The following is an 18,818-nucleotide window of genomic DNA, read 5'->3' as shown; positions in this document are numbered from 1 at the left end:
TCTTTAAATATTCCTTCGATATTTAGATTGATAAATCCCTCCTCATTGCCTTTGGTGGAAATAAAAAGATGTGGAAAGAATCTACTAAAGAAAGAACACATTTATGTTGCTTTTACTGAAACTTACTCTCTCCAATAAAAACCACAGAAGGAACCTTTTTACTGCAATCGCCCCTTTCTTCACATATGGTAAAACATGTCTGTTTGAGTACATTTACATTACCGAGCTGAAGTGACTCAAATCCAATGTTTTGCCTTAGCATGACGCAAATGTGATGTTTTTAGGGCTGTGCAGACATATACATCTGATCTTTTCAAATCAGATTTGTATCACATCCATATGTGGCCCTAGATCCGAAACATATCAAATGAATGAGAATGGCCAGGTCAGAATTCATGGGTTTTTTTTGTCTATATGCATGGGTTGAGTGCTGCCATCATCAGCCAGCACAACAGTCCCTGTCCCACCATTGCTGGCTCCTTTCTTGTACTCACACATCTCAGCAAAAGCTAGCCACATCTGACTTTTTTTCACCTTCTTGACCTAATCATGTTTACAGTAGCTGACCAACTGTTTGTCGTCCTCCAGAACAAAACGTGATGCATAAACTAGCTACTAGTGTGTTCCTGTTTTCAGTTTTAATATAGCAACTCATCTCACAAATATATTTTTTGTTGCTAGTGACGCAGATGACTCGTGCAGAAACATATCAACTTGCGTGTATATGCTGTTTTGGAGGGCAAATGCGTTCATGTAACAGTTAGATACAGGTTACTTGTACTTATGAATGTGCACTATTGAGATATGCAAATTTTTGAGGAATAAGGCTTGTAATGTAAACATAGCCATATGATATGTGTCACTTGTCTCCGCAATATGTTAGATTATCTACACTTTAGTATCTTGGGAAAACATTAGATGCACTTGTTCTCTGTTTTTCATTGGTGCCTCTGGCTGTTACCCTTTTAGGGTACTCATGCTGACAGAGCTTACCACCTCCTGGCAGTTCCCTCCTTCCTGCACTAGCATGTCAGCATACATTGTCGCTGTTTGTGCATGTTTCTGTCTGTCTCTGTTTTTCTCCCAAGGCAATGTTAAGCCTTGCTTCTGTTCCGCACCACCTTGTCTTGTCTGGCAGTCCCTTAGACTACAGGGCAAAACCCAACACACTCTTTATTGTCAGAAGTTAAACCATATTAGTGCTTTGGGCCACTGTGACTTAAGAAAGACAAAACATTCTAAATAAAATACCAAACTAAATCGCAGTTTAAGAAACTATTTTCCTGTTACAATTGTTAAAGAAAATAACTATATTATTTAAATGATGTTTATATAGTGAACATCTGATTTATTGCAAAGAATGGAAGTCATATCTCTGTTCCCTGATAGTCACTGTTTCCTTGCTTAGTGCCCAGTCAGTGTGTTTTTATTATGGAGTGTACACTGCGGGCCCTTTCTTAGCGCTCCATTAAGCAGGTTTTTTTTTGCAGGTTAACAAGTCTGACATTACTGGCAGGGCTGGTTAGTGAAATTGAAGGCACAGGAGGTGCCTTCTCATAACTGCTGACCCATAGACAAAGTATATAGCTTCCAATTAACCTTCAGTATTGTGTGATGTTTATTATTTAAAAGTCAAATTATACTGCCATGTTAGTTAAAAAAGAAACACACAGAAACTGAATTTTGCATCAATTGTAAAGTACACTGTTAACTTGTAAGTAAGTCTGTTACTTTATTTTCCACATTAAATGTGCAAGTTTCTCTTAACAGCATGTTAATGAATATTTATTTATTATAAGCTTTTAGTAAAACAGAAAGATTCCACCTCCTCTTACTGGATACGTGGGTATTATTAACAAATTCTCACTATCCATTAGGTGAGGTTATAATGGAACTAAACAATGCCTTTCAAGTTTATAATTAGTTTAACAGCAGGAGCAAATAAGGGTTTAAGAATCAGCATGTTGCTGCCTAACAGCATGAGGGATCTTGCTTCAGTTCTCACCCTGGCTTCTGTCTCCATGGTGCTTGCGTGTTCTCTTGAATTTTTTCTGTGTCCTTTGATTTCCTCCTGTATTTCAGATATGTTTGTTAGGTGAATCTGAATTAGCCTGGCTATGAGCTGGAGTCCTGTTCAGGTTTGATTCCCGACTTGTATGCTCAATTTGTCTAGGATAGGTCCTAAAATTTGGAAGATGAGAGAATGTATGGATGGATTAAAATCGTGTTTGTGTGCTACTAAGGTGACCGGAATAAACTGCGCAATGCTTGGAAATTTGGCACACCATTCTTTACATTTCTCTCTTTGTTCAAGACACTACTGCTGTATTCTGTTTGGATTTAAAGACCCAACTTTTGTATTCTGTATTCTAATATCAGTTGTTCTCCTTCCGACCATACAGATTTATTCATACTACTGCCTTTTCCTATACAGTAATTTATTTTGTACTGAAAGTTAGATTATTTTGTAAGGTGTGGAGTCCAAACTACAATTTGAAATCCAATATTGTGGCGTCCTGAATTCTTTCTATTTCTATAGCTAAATAAACTTTATGTTCTTTACTTTACTTGATTTTAAAATTGTATTGTTTGTTCTTAAGGCCTTGCATGGTTTAGCCTCAAAACACATCTGCCATCTCGGTCATCCCCACTTGGGAACAAAAGCTTTTAGGTCATCTGCTCAACTACTTCTTGCCGTTCCAAGATCACGGCTGAAGTCTAAGGGTCCAAGGCTTTAGAATGATCTCTCATTCCACTTCAGATCTCCTTCTATTGAGGTTTTTAAGACTTGGTTAAAAACCCACTTTTTCTCTTCCGCCTTTCATTGTGGGTGAGGTCGTCAAGAGGGAGAAGATGAAAGTTAAATAGTCATTAACAAACTGTTTTACATAATTGTTTGCTTTACAGTTGTCTTTTGTGTTCTTTTGTATAGCACTTTGGTACACCTTCTGTTATTTTTAAATGTGCTTTTATAAATAAATTCAACTTGACTCTTCAGGAGATGAACTCTGCTCCCACTAACCCCTCTGCTTTGATGTCCTTCAAGACCTTCTTTTCAGTTACTGACATGCCCCTTTGCATACTTGAATGATCCCCACTCCCCACTGGGTTTCTAAGAGTGTAACCCTGGGATGAAACATAGCCTGGAATGAAGTCACTGCTTCCTCCAGAGACCCTAGTGCTTCACTGCTGGCAAGTTTCTGCAACTCCTCGCCAGTCAAACAGTTTTATTTTAGCTTCCTTGGTAGAGTCTTTTTTTTTTTTTTTTGCATCATGTTCTTTGAACATTACTTCACAGCTTCAGGTAAAGGTTCATAGCAGGTAGCTAATCCACATCTGTTCAGCCAAGTCTGTTCTCTGCCATGTGCAAGTCATTAACGATCCACCCGCAACAAATATTAACATGCTGGTTCCCTATAAACCCCTGCACAAAATATTAGCTGACTTCTGGCTCCAAATGGCTACATTGCTGTTGCATTCCAAATATTATTACTGCATAAACTGACAGCTTGAATGACTGTGTTGGCAGCTTTTTCAGAGTAGTTTTCAAGAGCTCACAGAGCCCTTTAATGGAATAAGCCTAAATATGTCTTAACCCTTATACTCCATAAACATAAGAGAAATGCGAACTGCAGTGGAGATGAGCTTCTCACCCTTCCAAACCTTACTGTGCTCCCCTTGGCAAACAGTCACTGTGCTCTCTGGAACTCTAATGTGATGTCAGCAGGTGTGGCTGCCTGAGTCCTCAATACAGATTTTTTTACAAAGCTGAGACACTTTCTCTTTTTTAATTGATGCCTTTTTTGGTATTGAAATTGACTTAAAATGCAGATTCTATGGATCAGTGACGCTGAACTGGACTGGTGTGAGAGAGTGTGCCTTTCAATGCACTGCCATTCTATGCAGGATGGGTTTTGGCCTTGTGCCTGTTTCTGCTAGGATGGACGACAGCTCCCTCTGATGGCATATTAAATACAAATGAATGAATGTTATGAAGTATGATTTTAACAATATTATTTATTTAACAATACACTGTTATTTTCTAAAAGTTAAACTCTGCAATACAAGTATTTGGTATACTGTGGTTTATACTAACAATGTGATGTCCATCCATCAATTTGTCAGCCCTCTTAATTGAGTTATCATGTCCTCAAATGTAAATACATAGGCACACCTATTTCATTGCAATGTTAGGACCCTGATAAAGATGCACATAACTTCACATCTAAAATGTTTAGTTTAGTATTGAGAGTGTGTGAGGGATAATTTGGCATCTCAGTCGGGTGGACCCTACTCCCTTGAATGGCCAGGAGACCAGTCTAATGGAAGGTCAGCAAGGGAGCTGTGATATTCCCCATCTGCAATTTGATGTGGACATGGCAACAGTTACACTGGGGCAGGTGTCCCAGCAGCTCTGGTTGGGCCTGGGAGGCTGGAAGGACATGACAGTGGATAACTGTCTGCAATTAGCAGAGCATCCCCATGTACACTGAGCAATAACAACCAGGCTGGTAAACCCCATTTTGGATACCCGCAGATGCAGCATGGGAACCATGGGGTTCTGTAGGGACTACCAGGGGGAGATGTTGTATACTGACTGCACAAGGACTGGTGTGATCCTGACCAGTCTGGAAGTATTACCAGATAGGTTGTTCAATGAAAGCCCAAAGTGTCAGAATTGGGAGAGGAGCTGGACAACACTTGACTTGGAAAAGTGCAGGAGAGAAGGATTGAACTGGATTGAATTGTGTACTGCTCAGGAACAGAAGCCTGTCAGAGGTACAGTTTGAATACAAAGACAACCTTTGGTTGAACCTGGGACTATAATTGTGTCCATGTTCTTCCCATATACTTGTGGTTAGTCTTGGGATACTTCTGTTGCCTCCCACTTTACAAACATCCTCAAGTTATTTGTCAGTTCTGCCTTGGTCCAGAATGAATGAGTGTGCCCCGTGACACACTGGCATCCATTCTAGAGGTGAATTCTGCTTTGCATCCACTACTAGAATAACACACGCTCAAGGCTATGTGTTGACATAAGCTGATGGAGTAAATACATTATTACAAATTAGTTTTACTATTTTCACTGATAGAATGAATTTAAGTTATTATATAAATAAACTGCCAAACTAACTTGAATTCAGCATTCTGTAGTGGTAGTAAAGATCCATAGCTTTTAAAATGTTCTAACACAGCTCAAATGGTAGGAGGAGAAGTAATTACTGCTGTAAGACAAAATAAAATCAGTTTGTTTTGCATAGTGAGAGTTTGCTGTGCATGTTTGTGTAATTTCGATATACATGTCATTTTTAAAATTCCCACACTGAAAAGATAATTGGTTGGTTCAGGTTCCCACTGCCTAAGCATTCCCAGCTGTAGTCAAAAAGTTTTTCAGGGAATTAAATCTGTGATTTGGTTCGGCTGAAGGGGATGAGGGTAGCAATATCATATTTCAACTGATTTTTTTTGGTTGGTATTTTGTGCTTAAAATTTTGCATGAGATAAATTAAACTAATGAGAGCAGCTGTACATATTGCTTTTTACCCTAATATTGTATTACATTTATTTTAATTTTGACTGTTTGTGGTGCCGACTCCCATTTATCAGTCATAAGTTTTTCTTTCAGCTTACTAGTGGTTTTATTCATCTTTTCCAGGCATACTTTCCTGCCATGCTACTGACCTCTCTTGGAATAATAAGAATCTGCTCCTTTTTAAGCATAGCATATAATTCCCAAATGACATTGCAACTATCAAATGTATTTGTGATAAAGATACAATATAGAGCCCATCAGTTGTGGTTTTTTTTGTATTGACAGAGGCATATTACCCCAACACTGGTGCATTTGCCAAAAATCACATGCCTGAGCAAATTACTCATTCCAGTATTAGGTTGGGAGGCATTTATTATAGTATTTTTTTTCTACAAATCAGGTAACAGCCTGATGCCTAGTGAAGAAATGAACAGGTATTTCTGATCAGTGAGACAACCGTGTGAAAAATCTAAATAAATGAAACCCTTTCTTACTAAATGAAGTAGTGAATCGATTGACCTTTTAGCTTCATCTGACTCTTCTAAGCCCTTTGCTGTGGAGTGGTAGTGCCACCCCTAGCCAAACTCGGGTCCTAACCAGAATCTTCTTGCCTATAAAATTAACTAACAACTAAAGTTAATCTTGTATATCAGACTTGCTTGCTTGGTGCTTCAATTCAGCCAATAACCAACTAATAAGCAACTGAGCCTGTGTGTTGGTGAAATTTCAAAACATGTCCTTAATGCAGCAACACTCCAAGCACTTCATATGTTGACTAACTTTAGCAGAACTTTAGCAGCCTTTTCGTAGAGGTTTTGAGGTCTGTATAGTGATAATAAATAATCCACAAACATGTGTCAACAAGGTACTGGAACATCAGATAATATCTGTTAAAACCCTCAATATCAAAGCTATTCAACATAATGCTACTCTATTGTTGCTCCAGTAATCCGTTCTCTTTAAAGTAGTGGCAATTGATGTAAGGCTAGCTAGGTTACTAGAAGTTGGACAAATGTATATTTCTGAAACACACCTGCAAGTACATCACAAGCTGCTGCTTCATGCTTTCGTTTTTTCTTTTCTGTGCTCCTGACTGATGTTGACCTGAAGCCATCACTATGCTCGTGAATGGAAATTTATTACACCAGGTGACTGCTAACAAAGTTAATTTGGCAATTCATGACACAGCAATAATCCTAATAGAGTCAAGTTTGTGGACCTCCAAAGCTCTCTGTTAAGGAGGCTGTCGTTTTACATTATACTTAAGTGATGTTACTTGATATGCCAGGAAACACTATGTTTAAGTTTAGGTGTGTGAGAGGGGTTATCTGATTCAACTCAAGTAAACCAAGTGACAAAAACTTGCATTCTAATGGGCTGTCTAGCATGGCTCCTGAATCGTGGAGGTCTCTGATCCTTGAACAGGTGATTTGCATGTAGGAAGGGGCAGTTCTGGAGAGGTGAAAGCAGGATGTACATCATTTATAAACTCTAATTATGCATCTTCTGCATTGTAAAAGAAAATTGAAAATAGTATTCCAGTTGGTATTTATTTTAGTTTAATTGTCTCTTCAGTGAGTGAGTGAAACCTGCGAGGAACTGACACCCTTTGCTGCTAGGATGAGCTCTGACTCTGATGACCCTGAACTGGATTAGAAGAATTCATATGTTGGTGGATGACAATTCTTTTTTTAATGACAAAGAGTTTGATTATAATGCGCTCCCCTGATCACATAAGTTTACAACAAGCTAAAACTTTATCAGGTCCCAGAGTAGTTCTTGCTCCTGATAAGCAAAAATGACCTGGGTTACAGATCAGATATATTATATAACAAATTAATACTGCTCATCAAAAGTGAAGGACAAGTGCAAAATTGACATTTTCTTGGGTTTTTCATTTTCTAAGCCACCTTTGGTGAGCAGCTAGTTGCACTGGTGCCTCAGACTGGCAATGCCCCCTCATTCATTCAGCATTTTGAAAATTATGCTGTTAAGCTTTTTACCTGTTCTCATTTCTTCTTCTTAGCTGGCACATTACTCTCATATTCTGAGCTTTGCACTTTTATTTTTGTGTGTTTTGTTTTTACTCTGGTACTCGGTGATGATACTACGTACCCGTTCAGGTTTATTTTTTCTAGCATTCAGCTGGTGGGAGTCTCTTTTTTTCCACTCCTCCCTGGCTTTCTGACTATAGCATTTGTTATTAAGATGAACATTCTGTTTTTCATGTTGCCTGCTTTATGTAAACTTTATATAAGTAAGTACTCTTTAGTTTTGTTTTTGTTGTTTTTTACTTTTGTAACTCTGTTTAGCTGTAACTATTGAAAAGCACTTTGAGCTACTTTCATGTATAAAAATGTGCTATAGAAATAAGTGTTGCTGTTGTCCTGAGACAATGGATTGGCAATCAGGTCTGAACTCATTTTATTTATCTTTATAGTAAGTTTAATGAAGAAAAAAAAAAATTGCATTTATAAGGGATTGTAACACAGAGGTAGATGGAGAGTGATGTGCACTGCTTTTGTGAACCTTTGTTAGTTTCGCTTTGTCTAGGTTAGTAGTAAGCCTGTCGGACCCTCCAAGGTAACATCTAACCCTTTGATCCTGTTAAAACTATTTTTCTAAAGCAGGGGTGTCGAACTCAATTTTACAGAGAGACAGAAAGAACATTTTTTTCTATGCCCGATGAGAGCCGTTATATATCAACAAACAACTGCAGTTACTTTACTTTACAAACAGACATGCAGGTACCTCTGTGCTCATTACAGCCATATAGTCTACCTTACAACTGTCTTGAAACTTTTACCCTGTTTATCCATGTTTCTTTTCTTGGACATTGCAGAAGGTTAGGAAAGCTACCAGCAGCCTCAGCACTGAAAGTAGCACCAAGTAGAAAAAAATTACATCTGTGCTCGGGACACCATTTTTGCTGTCCTAGGAGAAGCTGTAAAAAGTGCCAATTCTGCCCCTGAGTATATCTTGGAATGTACAATTATTGCTGTTTTACACTTTCATATAATATTACTTTACCAAATTTTTGTTTGTAATCTGGTAGTTTAAATGGATTATAAATGAATTTATATATTTACATTCATATACGGGCGGCACAGTGGCGCAGTGGTAGCGCTGCTGCCTCGCAGTTAGGAGACCCGGGTTCGCTTCCCGGGTCCTCCCTGCGTGGAGTTTGCATGTTCTCCTCGTGTCTGCGTGGGTTTCCTCCCACAATCCAAAGACATGCAGGTTAGGTGGATTGGCGATTCTAAATTGGCCCTAGTGTGTGCTTGGTGTGTGGATGTGTTTGTGTGTGTCCTGCGGTGAGTTGGCACCCTGCCCAGGATTGGTTCCTGCCTTGTGCCCTGTGTTGGCTGGGATTGGCTCCAGCAGACCCCCGTGACCCTGTATTCGGATTCAGCGGGTTAGAAAATGGATGGATGGATGGACATTCATATACTGTGTATTTTATGCAAACTATAGGTGAGTATTTTTTAACACATTTTACAAAGAAAACCAGCAGTTTACTCCAGATATTAGTTAAATGAATGGAAATTTTAGTTGCATTTTAGAATGGAGTGTATTTTATTTACTATCTGTGTAAATACTACTATATAAATATAACTACATAATAATACAGTATATAGGTTAATTGAACAGGGTAGTTCCATTTTACAAACAAAATTCCAGCTTCAAAAAGTAAATAATAATTGTATCGTAAAGATACAAATGGCTAAAATTCTGCTGAAAAAACAGATTTTTTCTTGTCTTCATCTTTGCTAACTGAGGAACAATATCTTTTAAATCAATTATTTACACCACATGAGGACATTTTATATACATTACAAAGGAGACACGTGTCTGCTATGTTGTATGATTGGGTTTTTCTGTCATTTTCACAAATTTCTCAAATTGTTCATGTTAATACTAATACACAATACAAGTAATGATATTAGCATAGAGTGATAAAAACACAGGCTTAACATACCTAAACAAGGAATATTTATAATAAACCATTTAGCTCAGAGTGAATGATACTGTAAGATAATCAAACAGTTACTTTCTGCGTTGAGTGTGACAGTGGTTAGTGTTGCTGCTGCACAATACTTGGTTTAATTGCCATGCCAGACCATGTCTGTGATGTCCGTGATGTGCATGTTCTCCCTCTGCCAGTGAACGTTTTATTAGTTCATTCAAAAGCATGTATGGGGTTACTAGGGTACACTAAATTCACACGTGAGTGAGTTTATTCTATAATGGCCTGAAGATTGATTTATACTGTAATTTTAGTTTTCTCAGCATAGCCAATAAGGACTGAATTTTGTGTATGTTTATTACATCTTTTTATATTGTTGAAATGACGGTTTACCCTCCACACTTTGAATATTAGCTGTTATTTATGGTCAAAAGCATGCATTCTAAGTAGGTCTCAGTAGATTACTTTAGATGATAGATGAATTTCTCTACTTGTGTAATTTACATAATAGTAAAAATCATAAACACTATAAATCATGTGGCTGAAGTTACGTTTTGCTAAAACAGTTTTAGGAGGGATTCCAATTTTAAAGAGAAAAGTTCTGATTTACTGTACTATTATCTGTGTCTTAGGTTTTGTCCCAGATTGTTTGTTGGCTTTTTATCTTGAATTAATTTTTGACCTCCTCTTAGAAGATAACAGATTAGCCTCCATTTTTATCTTCATTAAACTGCAGCAGTTACCTCTATTAATTGTTTGGTTAACGCCAGTCTTCAATGCAGGGGTTCCCAACCTCAGGTGCCCGCAGCCTCAGGGAGTGTGAGATGGCATTTCAAGGGGTATGACAAAGAGGAAGACTACGGCACAATTCAAAGTCACATTGTCCAACTTTGTCAAGGTGCAGTGTGCCATCATTTGTAGGCCATGTATTAGTTAGTGCTCCTGTTCTGTGATGTGAAAAGAATCAAGCTTAGTGCATGCAATTGCCACCTGTGAATGAGCTGCAGAAATGTGTGTTCTCGAGGGTTCTCATGGAGCGTTCGTAAAGGTGAATAACTTTTTTTTAAGAGAACAGAATTTGGACCTTGCAATAGTCAGAAGAGAAGGGCGAGGTCAAGTATTGATTTCTGTGCAAGATTGTGAAACATCACCGATTTCAAAGTTTGATTGAAATTTTTGCTGAGGGGGCGCAAGAGGAACTGAAATGGATGCAACGCCTGCTGGTTACCCCCAGCCCGACCCTCCTGCCGATGGTCCTGGCAGTAACACAGTAATTTAACTGTGCATCAGATCTATTTTTGAACTGTAGTGCAGGTGTTATTGGGGGGGCAAAGCTTGTCAAATGTGTTTCATTGCTTAGTGGCATGGCAGCATCCGTTGTTTCATGGGGGTCTCCAATCCCCAAAACCCTTTGATCATTTCCTTGCTGAGCCTGATGCTTTGCAGGATACCAATTGAGTGCCTAAGTTATATTTAAATTTTATACACTGAGTTAAAGCTTTTTTGCTTTTTTTTTGAGTTCAGTTTGTTCACCCGCAGTTCAGAATGTGGATCAAAAATTAAAAATGTAACTTCTTTATCTTCAAATGTTATATTACTTTTTTAGGAGGTGTGGAAAATAAATTATTTTCTAGGGGTGAGGATCATTGGAAATGTTGTGAACCACTGCGTCAATGGATAAATCACAATTATCTCTGTGGCAGTGCACAGCAACAGATGAAATCTCCACAAAAAATGAATTCTGTTAATTAGATGTTAATTTAAGAAAAGGACTCAATCTGCAGGCTTTAATGTGTGCTCTGGACCCAGTGGGGTATCACATACCTTGTCTGAACCCAGAAAGTGATCCTCAGGTGCCCCTTGCCTGACAATATGTATTTGTATGACTAGTTTGTCTGCTGCAGAAAAGATTTTTTCTAGAATATGACCTTGTGAACAGCCAGTTCCTTGCTGGGGATTAAAGGCTAGTTGATTTGCTGCAAGGTAGATGCAGCTTGGAAAAACAAGCTGAGTTTATCAGTTCAATTGGGGTGGGGGCAAAAAAACATAAAAGCAGCTTTTTTAATTGGGTTAATTAATAAAAATAATAAAATTGGGTTTTCCTTGAATGTGCACATTAAAAACCACTGCCTGTGATTTTGGAAGCTTCCAATGGCAAAGATAAGTAAACAGCTTCATTTTTTTTGCTTCATTTCAAAGGTGTATTTTACGGAGGCGCTTCTGTAGTATTTTCATTTTTATTGACTTCTGTCTTATATTCTGTCGTGTGAGTGAGAATCAGTTCATCTCATCATCGCCTGTTAAGTCACACTGTTACTTTGGAGAGAGAATTTTGGTTTTGTAACTTAAAAGTTTAAGATTATATTTTTTTATTTAACATTATTATATGTTTACTATGTTTATTGATTTTTTTTCTGAAGTGGTTTTTATTCCTTGTTATTGTGCAGCACTTTGGTCATCCTTTGTTGCCATTTAAATGTGCTTCATAAATAGAATATTGATTGACTGATTGTGAGAGCTAGTGTGTATATGAGTGGTCTCTGTCATGAACTGTTGCTTCAACCTGCTGTCTTGAGCTCAGTGCTACCAGGAAAGACTAAGTGGCCTTCGACTACTGAATCATGTACTTGAAATCAAAGCCTTCAGAAATATTTAGATGATATATTGAGTCCGTGTAGTTATTAGCAACCAAGCATGCTTGCTGGACTGTATGGCCTTCTTTTGTTCACCAGACTTAATACCGTATGTCTATTTTGTTTCTCTCTCTGGTTCATTTTTGCCTTCTTTCCTCGCTGCACAGCGTGTTTACTAATTAAAAGTATCTCTGTTTATTCACCCACAGCCCATATCACACATATCAATTAGTCAGGACGCTTCCTTATCAAGTCTGTTTTTCTGTATCTACTGTATAGCTTGTGGTGCTATCACCTATTCAATCCTTCCTGCAGCGAGATGTATTTGCTTCAAATGTATGCTCCTTCTGGATCAGTGATCAGTCTACTAAAATAAAGATGTATTTGGTTGCCTTAACATTATATTTATGAAGCAATTTACTAAACCAAAATGTATTTTTCTGTTTCTTGGAAGCACGTGTTTGTGTATGTTTTAGTTCAGCACTTACTTATACCTTCTACAGGTTATGCTCAGTTCAATATGTCATAGTTTGACAAAGCTTTTTTTTTTCTTAATTTTTTTTTAGGAGTCCACCATTACAGTTAAACCTTTAGTTCTGCCCCCAGTGACAAAACCCGATATTTCAGTGAAAAAGGAGAAGGACAAAGAGAAGGAGAAGCATAAGCCTCCAGTCGCCATTGAAACTGAGAAGAAGCATGTATTTGAAAAAGGTGAATATCCAACGTAGTACTTAGTTGTGTTCAGGGGTTTTTTAAATGTTTTGTTAGTGATTTTTTTTCATATTGTTTACCCAAATTAGTGGTATGCATTGACAGGTCAGTCATTTTGAATTCCAGTATAATTGAAGTTTTAGTTCATTTGCAATATTAAATGTTCACGAGGGATTTTCAGACTGCTTGTCTTACATGTTTCCTGCTGTCTGCAGCTATTAGCACATTAGTTCAAGTCTTGGCATGATTTATTTTTAATTAAAATTATTAGAGCTTGTGTATATAAGCAGCTGCTACTCTTATTTTGTAGTCTAAAGTCAATCTCTTAATTAAAAAATCTAACAATAGCTCTTCATTAGCACACTAGTGAAAAGTGAGAAAGAGCAGCAAGGCAACATTAACCAGTTTTATTTTGCCAGCTGGTAAAAGTAAGCAATGTTATTTAATGAAAATACCTGCACAAAAAACTTGAAAAGTTTTATTTTATAGTCTTTTTGTCAGATTTAGGTACAACAGTTTAATGAAGATATTACTAAATAGAGGCCATACATCAAAATAGTTATTTTTTCTTCAAACTAAATGTCTTTCAATTTTGAATTCCTGGAGTTAGATGTTGAGTGAAGCATTTGCGCCCCCTAAAGTTCAAAATATTTTACTATAAATGTAACATTTCAAGCATAAGATCATTCTGTTAGGGTTTCTCTGTTAGTGTTATAGAAATGCACATAACAGCAGCACGTGTTGCATTAGCAGACAGGCACACATACAGAATGTAAGAGTAACAAGCCCGTCTGTGGTAATTAAACGTCAGTAACTACTACAGTAGAATCTCCTGACAGCTTACCAGACTTGTTACTAGTTGCTATTATTTAATAATAATAATAAGTTTTATTTATGTAGCGCCTTTCTTACACTCAAGGACACTTTACGATTCAATAAACACATTAACAAGAGAAATTACATACAGGAAAATCAATGAATAACACTCATTGAAGAGATGTGTTTTAACAGGAGTTTGAAATGAATAATAAACTTTTCATTGTGAAGACTGAGAGGAAGAGCATTTCAAATTTTAGGGGCTATCACACTGAAAGCTCTGCCACCCAGAGTTACTCACCTATATTTAGTTACAGTGTGTAAGTTAGTATCCAATGATCTTAATGCATGAGCAGGAGTGTAAGGAAGCGGCAGCTCAGACAGATAATGAGGGGCTAAACCATGAAGGGCTTTAAAAGTGAGAATAATTTTATATTTGATTCTTGAAAAGACTGGTAACCAATGCAAATCATAAAGGACAGGAGTGATGTGAGCAGATTTTTTAGTGTCTGTAAGTAGACGAGCAGCACAATTGTGAACATATTGTAATCTATAGATATATTTAGTCAAAAAGACGTAAGGCCACCAACAAGTCATGTTACCATGTGGTGACACCAGCCTCAGTATAAGCCTATCTGAATGTTTATTCTGCCAGAAAGAAAAGGCAGAGGAAACAAAATTATCAAAATGAAAAGCCTAACAATTCATCTCAAATTCCCTTGTTACAAAAACTTTCAAAAAGAACTGAGAGATGGATGTAGTCAAAAAAAAATGAAGGAAAACCAGATGAGCTAAACACAGAGGTCAATACCACAGCTTTCAAAATTGCTTCTGTGACCCCAGTGTTAGAAAAGTCCTATCTTGGTGTGATAATCCTTACAATTTTCGGCCTTTGTCTCACTTACTTTTCTTTATAAAGTTCTTGAGTATGTTGTGGTCTCCTAGCTCTCTAGTTACATAACTAGTAATAAGCTGATGGAGTCCTTTCAGTCTGCTTTCAGAGCACAGCACTGCTGTGAAGCTGCTCAGCATTGGGTAACTAATATTTGCTTGTGGCAGAAGACTCTGGGCAGACCAGAGTATTAATTCTGTTAGATCTTAATGCAGCATTTCATACTGTCATACGTGGTATCCAACTGTCCAGAATGGAGAACATTTCTTGGTATCACTGACACTTCCCTCCAGTAGTTTAAGTCCTATTTGACTGATAGACAAGAGTTTAATTTTTGATAACAGCAGATCCACCTCAGCCCCGGACACACAAGGAGTGCTCAAGACTTTGTCTTCGGCTCTCTGCTGATCTGTATCTACATGCTTCCCCTTGGCCATATTCCATAACTTTGGACTGGTTATCATTTTTATGCAGATGATACTCATAACTGTTTCAGTGTTGAAATTCAAAGTTCTTGGCAAGCTTTCTCTGCTGACCACTTGCCTCAGTGAAATCGAAACATTGGTTTTGTTACTGTTATATTCAGTCTAAGTCCTGCTAATTGACAGTAAAGCTCAGCTTAAGAACTTGAGCTCCTTTTCAATCGCTCTTGGTGATAATACCATCAGACATTCATCTTCCATTAGGAATCTTGGTGTCATTTTTGATTCCTCACTTTCTTATTCTACAATTATAAATCACATTAGGAAATATTCTTACTTCCAGCTTCATAACATAGCCTGTGTTCATTCATTCCTCTGGTATTCTGATGTTGATAAACTTGTCCATACTTTTGTTACATACCACATTGACTACAGTAGGTCCCTTCTGGCAAGTGTCCCTTCTAATATCCATCAAAGCTTCAGTTGGTTCAAAACTTAGCTGTAAGAGTCCTTACAAAAGCCAGCAGCAGTGAACACAGAAAACCCATCCTGCTCCATGTTCAGTAGCTCCCTGTTTCATATAGGAATGAATATAAAATGTTATGAATGGTCTTGCACCTGACTAAATCACAACCTCTTCTATTTCTATGTTTCTGTCTGGCACTAATGGTCCACTGTTTCTGACAATCTCATTGTGCCTCATGCTAACCTAAACACTATGGGTGACAAATCCTTCAGCTCTATAGCAATCAGAATTTAAAGCAAAGGGAAATGTGATATATAAATAAAACGCTATTATTAAAAAATACACAAAGTCTTACAGAGTTTTGCACAATCTCCGATGGCTTGAAAAAGCCCAGTGCTGACCCTTTATCCTGTCATAGATCTGACGTCTCATTCATAATAATACTCAATAAAAAGGACAGGTTCACCTTGAATCAGGCAGAATTTCTTAAAGAGCAACCTTGATGTATCCCATAAAGCAAGAGGCACAGTTTCAGTGTTCTTTTATGTAAAAAAAAAAAATCCTCATTTCAAAAATAAATTTCTATCCAGTTGCATATTCTTCAACCTATAACCTACAGTATTTCTGGCATATAAATGGCATAGAAATTATATTTCCTTCTGCAAGATCTTTTTGTCTACACAAACTTCTTCAGCTTATGCTGATTTTTATTTCAAATGAAATCATTTAAAATTGGACACTAACTTTCTCACACAAAGTGGAAAAGCATCAGTCGTCTGGTTTTGATTTGAAATCCTCTGCCAGCACAGACACAGTGCATCTGAAAGTATTATAAGAGGAAATTTTAACTCCTGTAGAGTTCAAAGCACAGCCTGTCTACATGAAAGCTGCCAGGGATATATTCTCTGTTGGATATATCGTTATTATTATGTTTATTTTTTATTATTGCTTCCTAAGCACCATCTGAGAAAATCTAGCAGCACAAATTTCACAATAAGACATCTGAAAATGGTAAATTGATTATTTTAACTGCTAGTTCTGTCTTTAGGAGTTGGAACATAAAAAATAACAGCCACAATAAAAAGATGTATTATGAAATCTTGTTTTCTACATTTATTTACTGAAACAGGGAAGGATAACAATTTATTTTTGAGACATTAATCTTTTCTTGAAATTATTGCCGGAGCAGCAGTATAAATTTGAACCTTTTTCAACTTTTCTTATTCTTTCAGTTGAATCTTTACCCCCCAGAGTCAAAGAAGGCATTCCTGCTCAAATTGGTAGGTTTCAGTTTTCTGCCCACTCAGAATGTGTATGTTTCTTGCACGTATATCTTGTGTATACAAGCCATGTAACTGGGGGCTATGTTTAGAAGTTTAACTCTCCTGTATATAATTATGGGGAATGGCCGATGTACAGTTTTTTTAGTGTATGACTCCAACCCCTGACCTTTCCCCAAGTAGGGGGACTACCAGATGAAGCTGTGCCCCAAGGTAAATTAGCACAATGTCTTCACTGTTTGCATTGAAGGTTTAGTTATGTTGGGGGTGTGGTACATTTACAGGATTGCAAACTTGAATATATCTTTGAATATGTAATAAATTGTGTTTTTTAATATATAGAAATTTTGGTCTAGACATGATAAAACCTCTTCAGTCAACCAAGCTGTACTTTATGTTTGCAGTGAAACATTTGTGGATCCAAGTGCAGCCATAAAATGTTTTTCATGTGAAAAAAAAGAATTATGGTTAGATCTCTACTTCATCTAAGCCATTGATTTGGAAACCTGTCTTTTGAAGCAGAGCAAAGTGACTGAAATGAATTAAAGAGTGGAAAACAAACTAATTTGCATTTATGTCTCAACTGAGGTAGCTTTGCTTCGACATTTGCAGAAAAATATGATATATCCACTTGTCTGTGCCAAGTAAATGCTCTAAAAAATATACAAAAAAGAGACAGAGAAATCTGGGGCTGAAGAAAAATGTCTGAAATCTCCAGATGACATGAATGTAAAAGATTGTCATAGTCACTGGTTCATTGCACTTTTCCAGAAAACGGACATCTTAACTTTACCAGATAACAAATCTGGCATCCTTGGTAAGAAGAAAACAGGAGGCTGTGTGTTTTATCCAACACAGAGGGCATCTCATTACAGTATTTTGGGGAGAAGGGGAATATGAATGCAAAAAATAGGCACACATTTCAAAATGTACCCAGCTTGAAATTTAAAACAATCCCAAGGTAAATATAGCCAGTTTTAAAACAGAAGGCACATGACGCTCTGTGAACAGATGTCCAATACTGAGATTAATAAACTAATATGCTTTAAAACAAAAATCTTTATTGAGGTAAAACTGTGACATACCCATTCTTTCCTTGAAGTACATATTGTAATGTATTACAGGAATCCTTTAGAGGATGAGAAAATTAATCTAAAGTAATTTTAGACAATTCTGATATAAAAATAAAACAACAAATTCAAGTGTTTGTCCCCGTTAATGCAGGTCTTGCTGGTCCCAAAGGAGAAAAAGGAGATCGAGGGGAAAAGGGCTCCAGAGGCGATCAAGGGCCTACTGGTCCAAAAGGAGACAATGGTGCTATTTCAACAGGCACTCAGGGTGGAAAGGTAACCTGTGAAAAAGCTTTAAGGCTACCTGATGATGTAAGCCAACAAGAACAAGGGAATCTATTAGATGAAGACAAAAAAATATATTTAAATAAAAGAAATGTCAGTCTTCTAGAGTTTGGAGTATGCATTTAAGTAGCCCTGATTCATTAAAGTGTCCCCAGTCACCTCAGTATACTGGAGTTGGATCATTCTGTCTAAGGGAAAATATTTTTTAAAGCTACTCTAGTTTTCCTTTCATGTTTCAAAAATGTGAAGGTTAAACAGTGATTCAAAAATTTGCCGAGTTTGAGGCCCCTGCCATATATTCCATTTTCAGTGATTCGATCGTGGTCAGGTAGCACTTGACCACATTTGACTCAAGAGGAAATGCAAATGTGTTTTCTACCCACATACAACAACCACATAAGCAGAAGTTGATTTGAATTTTGCACAGTTAAAGTGACACTGATTCTCTAATCTGACACAATGCGGATGCATTTAATGACAGGATTAAATGTAAATTCTCTGAATTATAAATGGATTCCATCTGCATACACAACACATGTTAATTCTGGGTGTAACTACAGTATATACAGTATATATTTACACCCAGAATTAATGTATAGCGCATATAGATCAAATCTATATATGCATCAATTTTGAGAATAAGTATATATATATATATATATATATATATATATATATATATATATATATATATATATATATATATATATATATATATATATACATACACACACATGAACACA

At 37.0% G+C, this 18,818-nt stretch overlaps 1 protein-coding gene across 2 annotated transcripts in view; it reads left to right on the top strand.

Moving 5' to 3' along the window:
- Nucleotides 1-18,818, top strand: part of col18a1b (collagen type XVIII alpha 1 chain b) — a 315,691-nt gene that overhangs the window by 202,501 nt on the left and 94,372 nt on the right. For both annotated transcript variants that reach the window (XM_039756370.1, XM_039756369.1), the window contains 3 exons: nucleotides 12,700-12,844; nucleotides 16,673-16,720; nucleotides 17,945-18,066. In XM_039756370.1, the coding sequence (XP_039612304.1) occupies nucleotides 12,700-12,844; nucleotides 16,673-16,720; nucleotides 17,945-18,066 (315 nt within the window). The remainder of the gene's footprint in view (nucleotides 1-12,699; nucleotides 12,845-16,672; nucleotides 16,721-17,944; nucleotides 18,067-18,818) is intronic.

The sequence above is a fragment of the Polypterus senegalus genome, chromosome 6, assembly GCF_016835505.1.
Source record: "Polypterus senegalus isolate Bchr_013 chromosome 6, ASM1683550v1, whole genome shotgun sequence".
In the NCBI taxonomy this organism is placed as follows: domain Eukaryota; kingdom Metazoa; phylum Chordata; class Cladistia; order Polypteriformes; family Polypteridae; genus Polypterus; species Polypterus senegalus.
The sequence above is the reverse complement of the archived record's forward strand: the minus strand, read 5'-3'. Positions and strand labels throughout refer to the sequence as shown.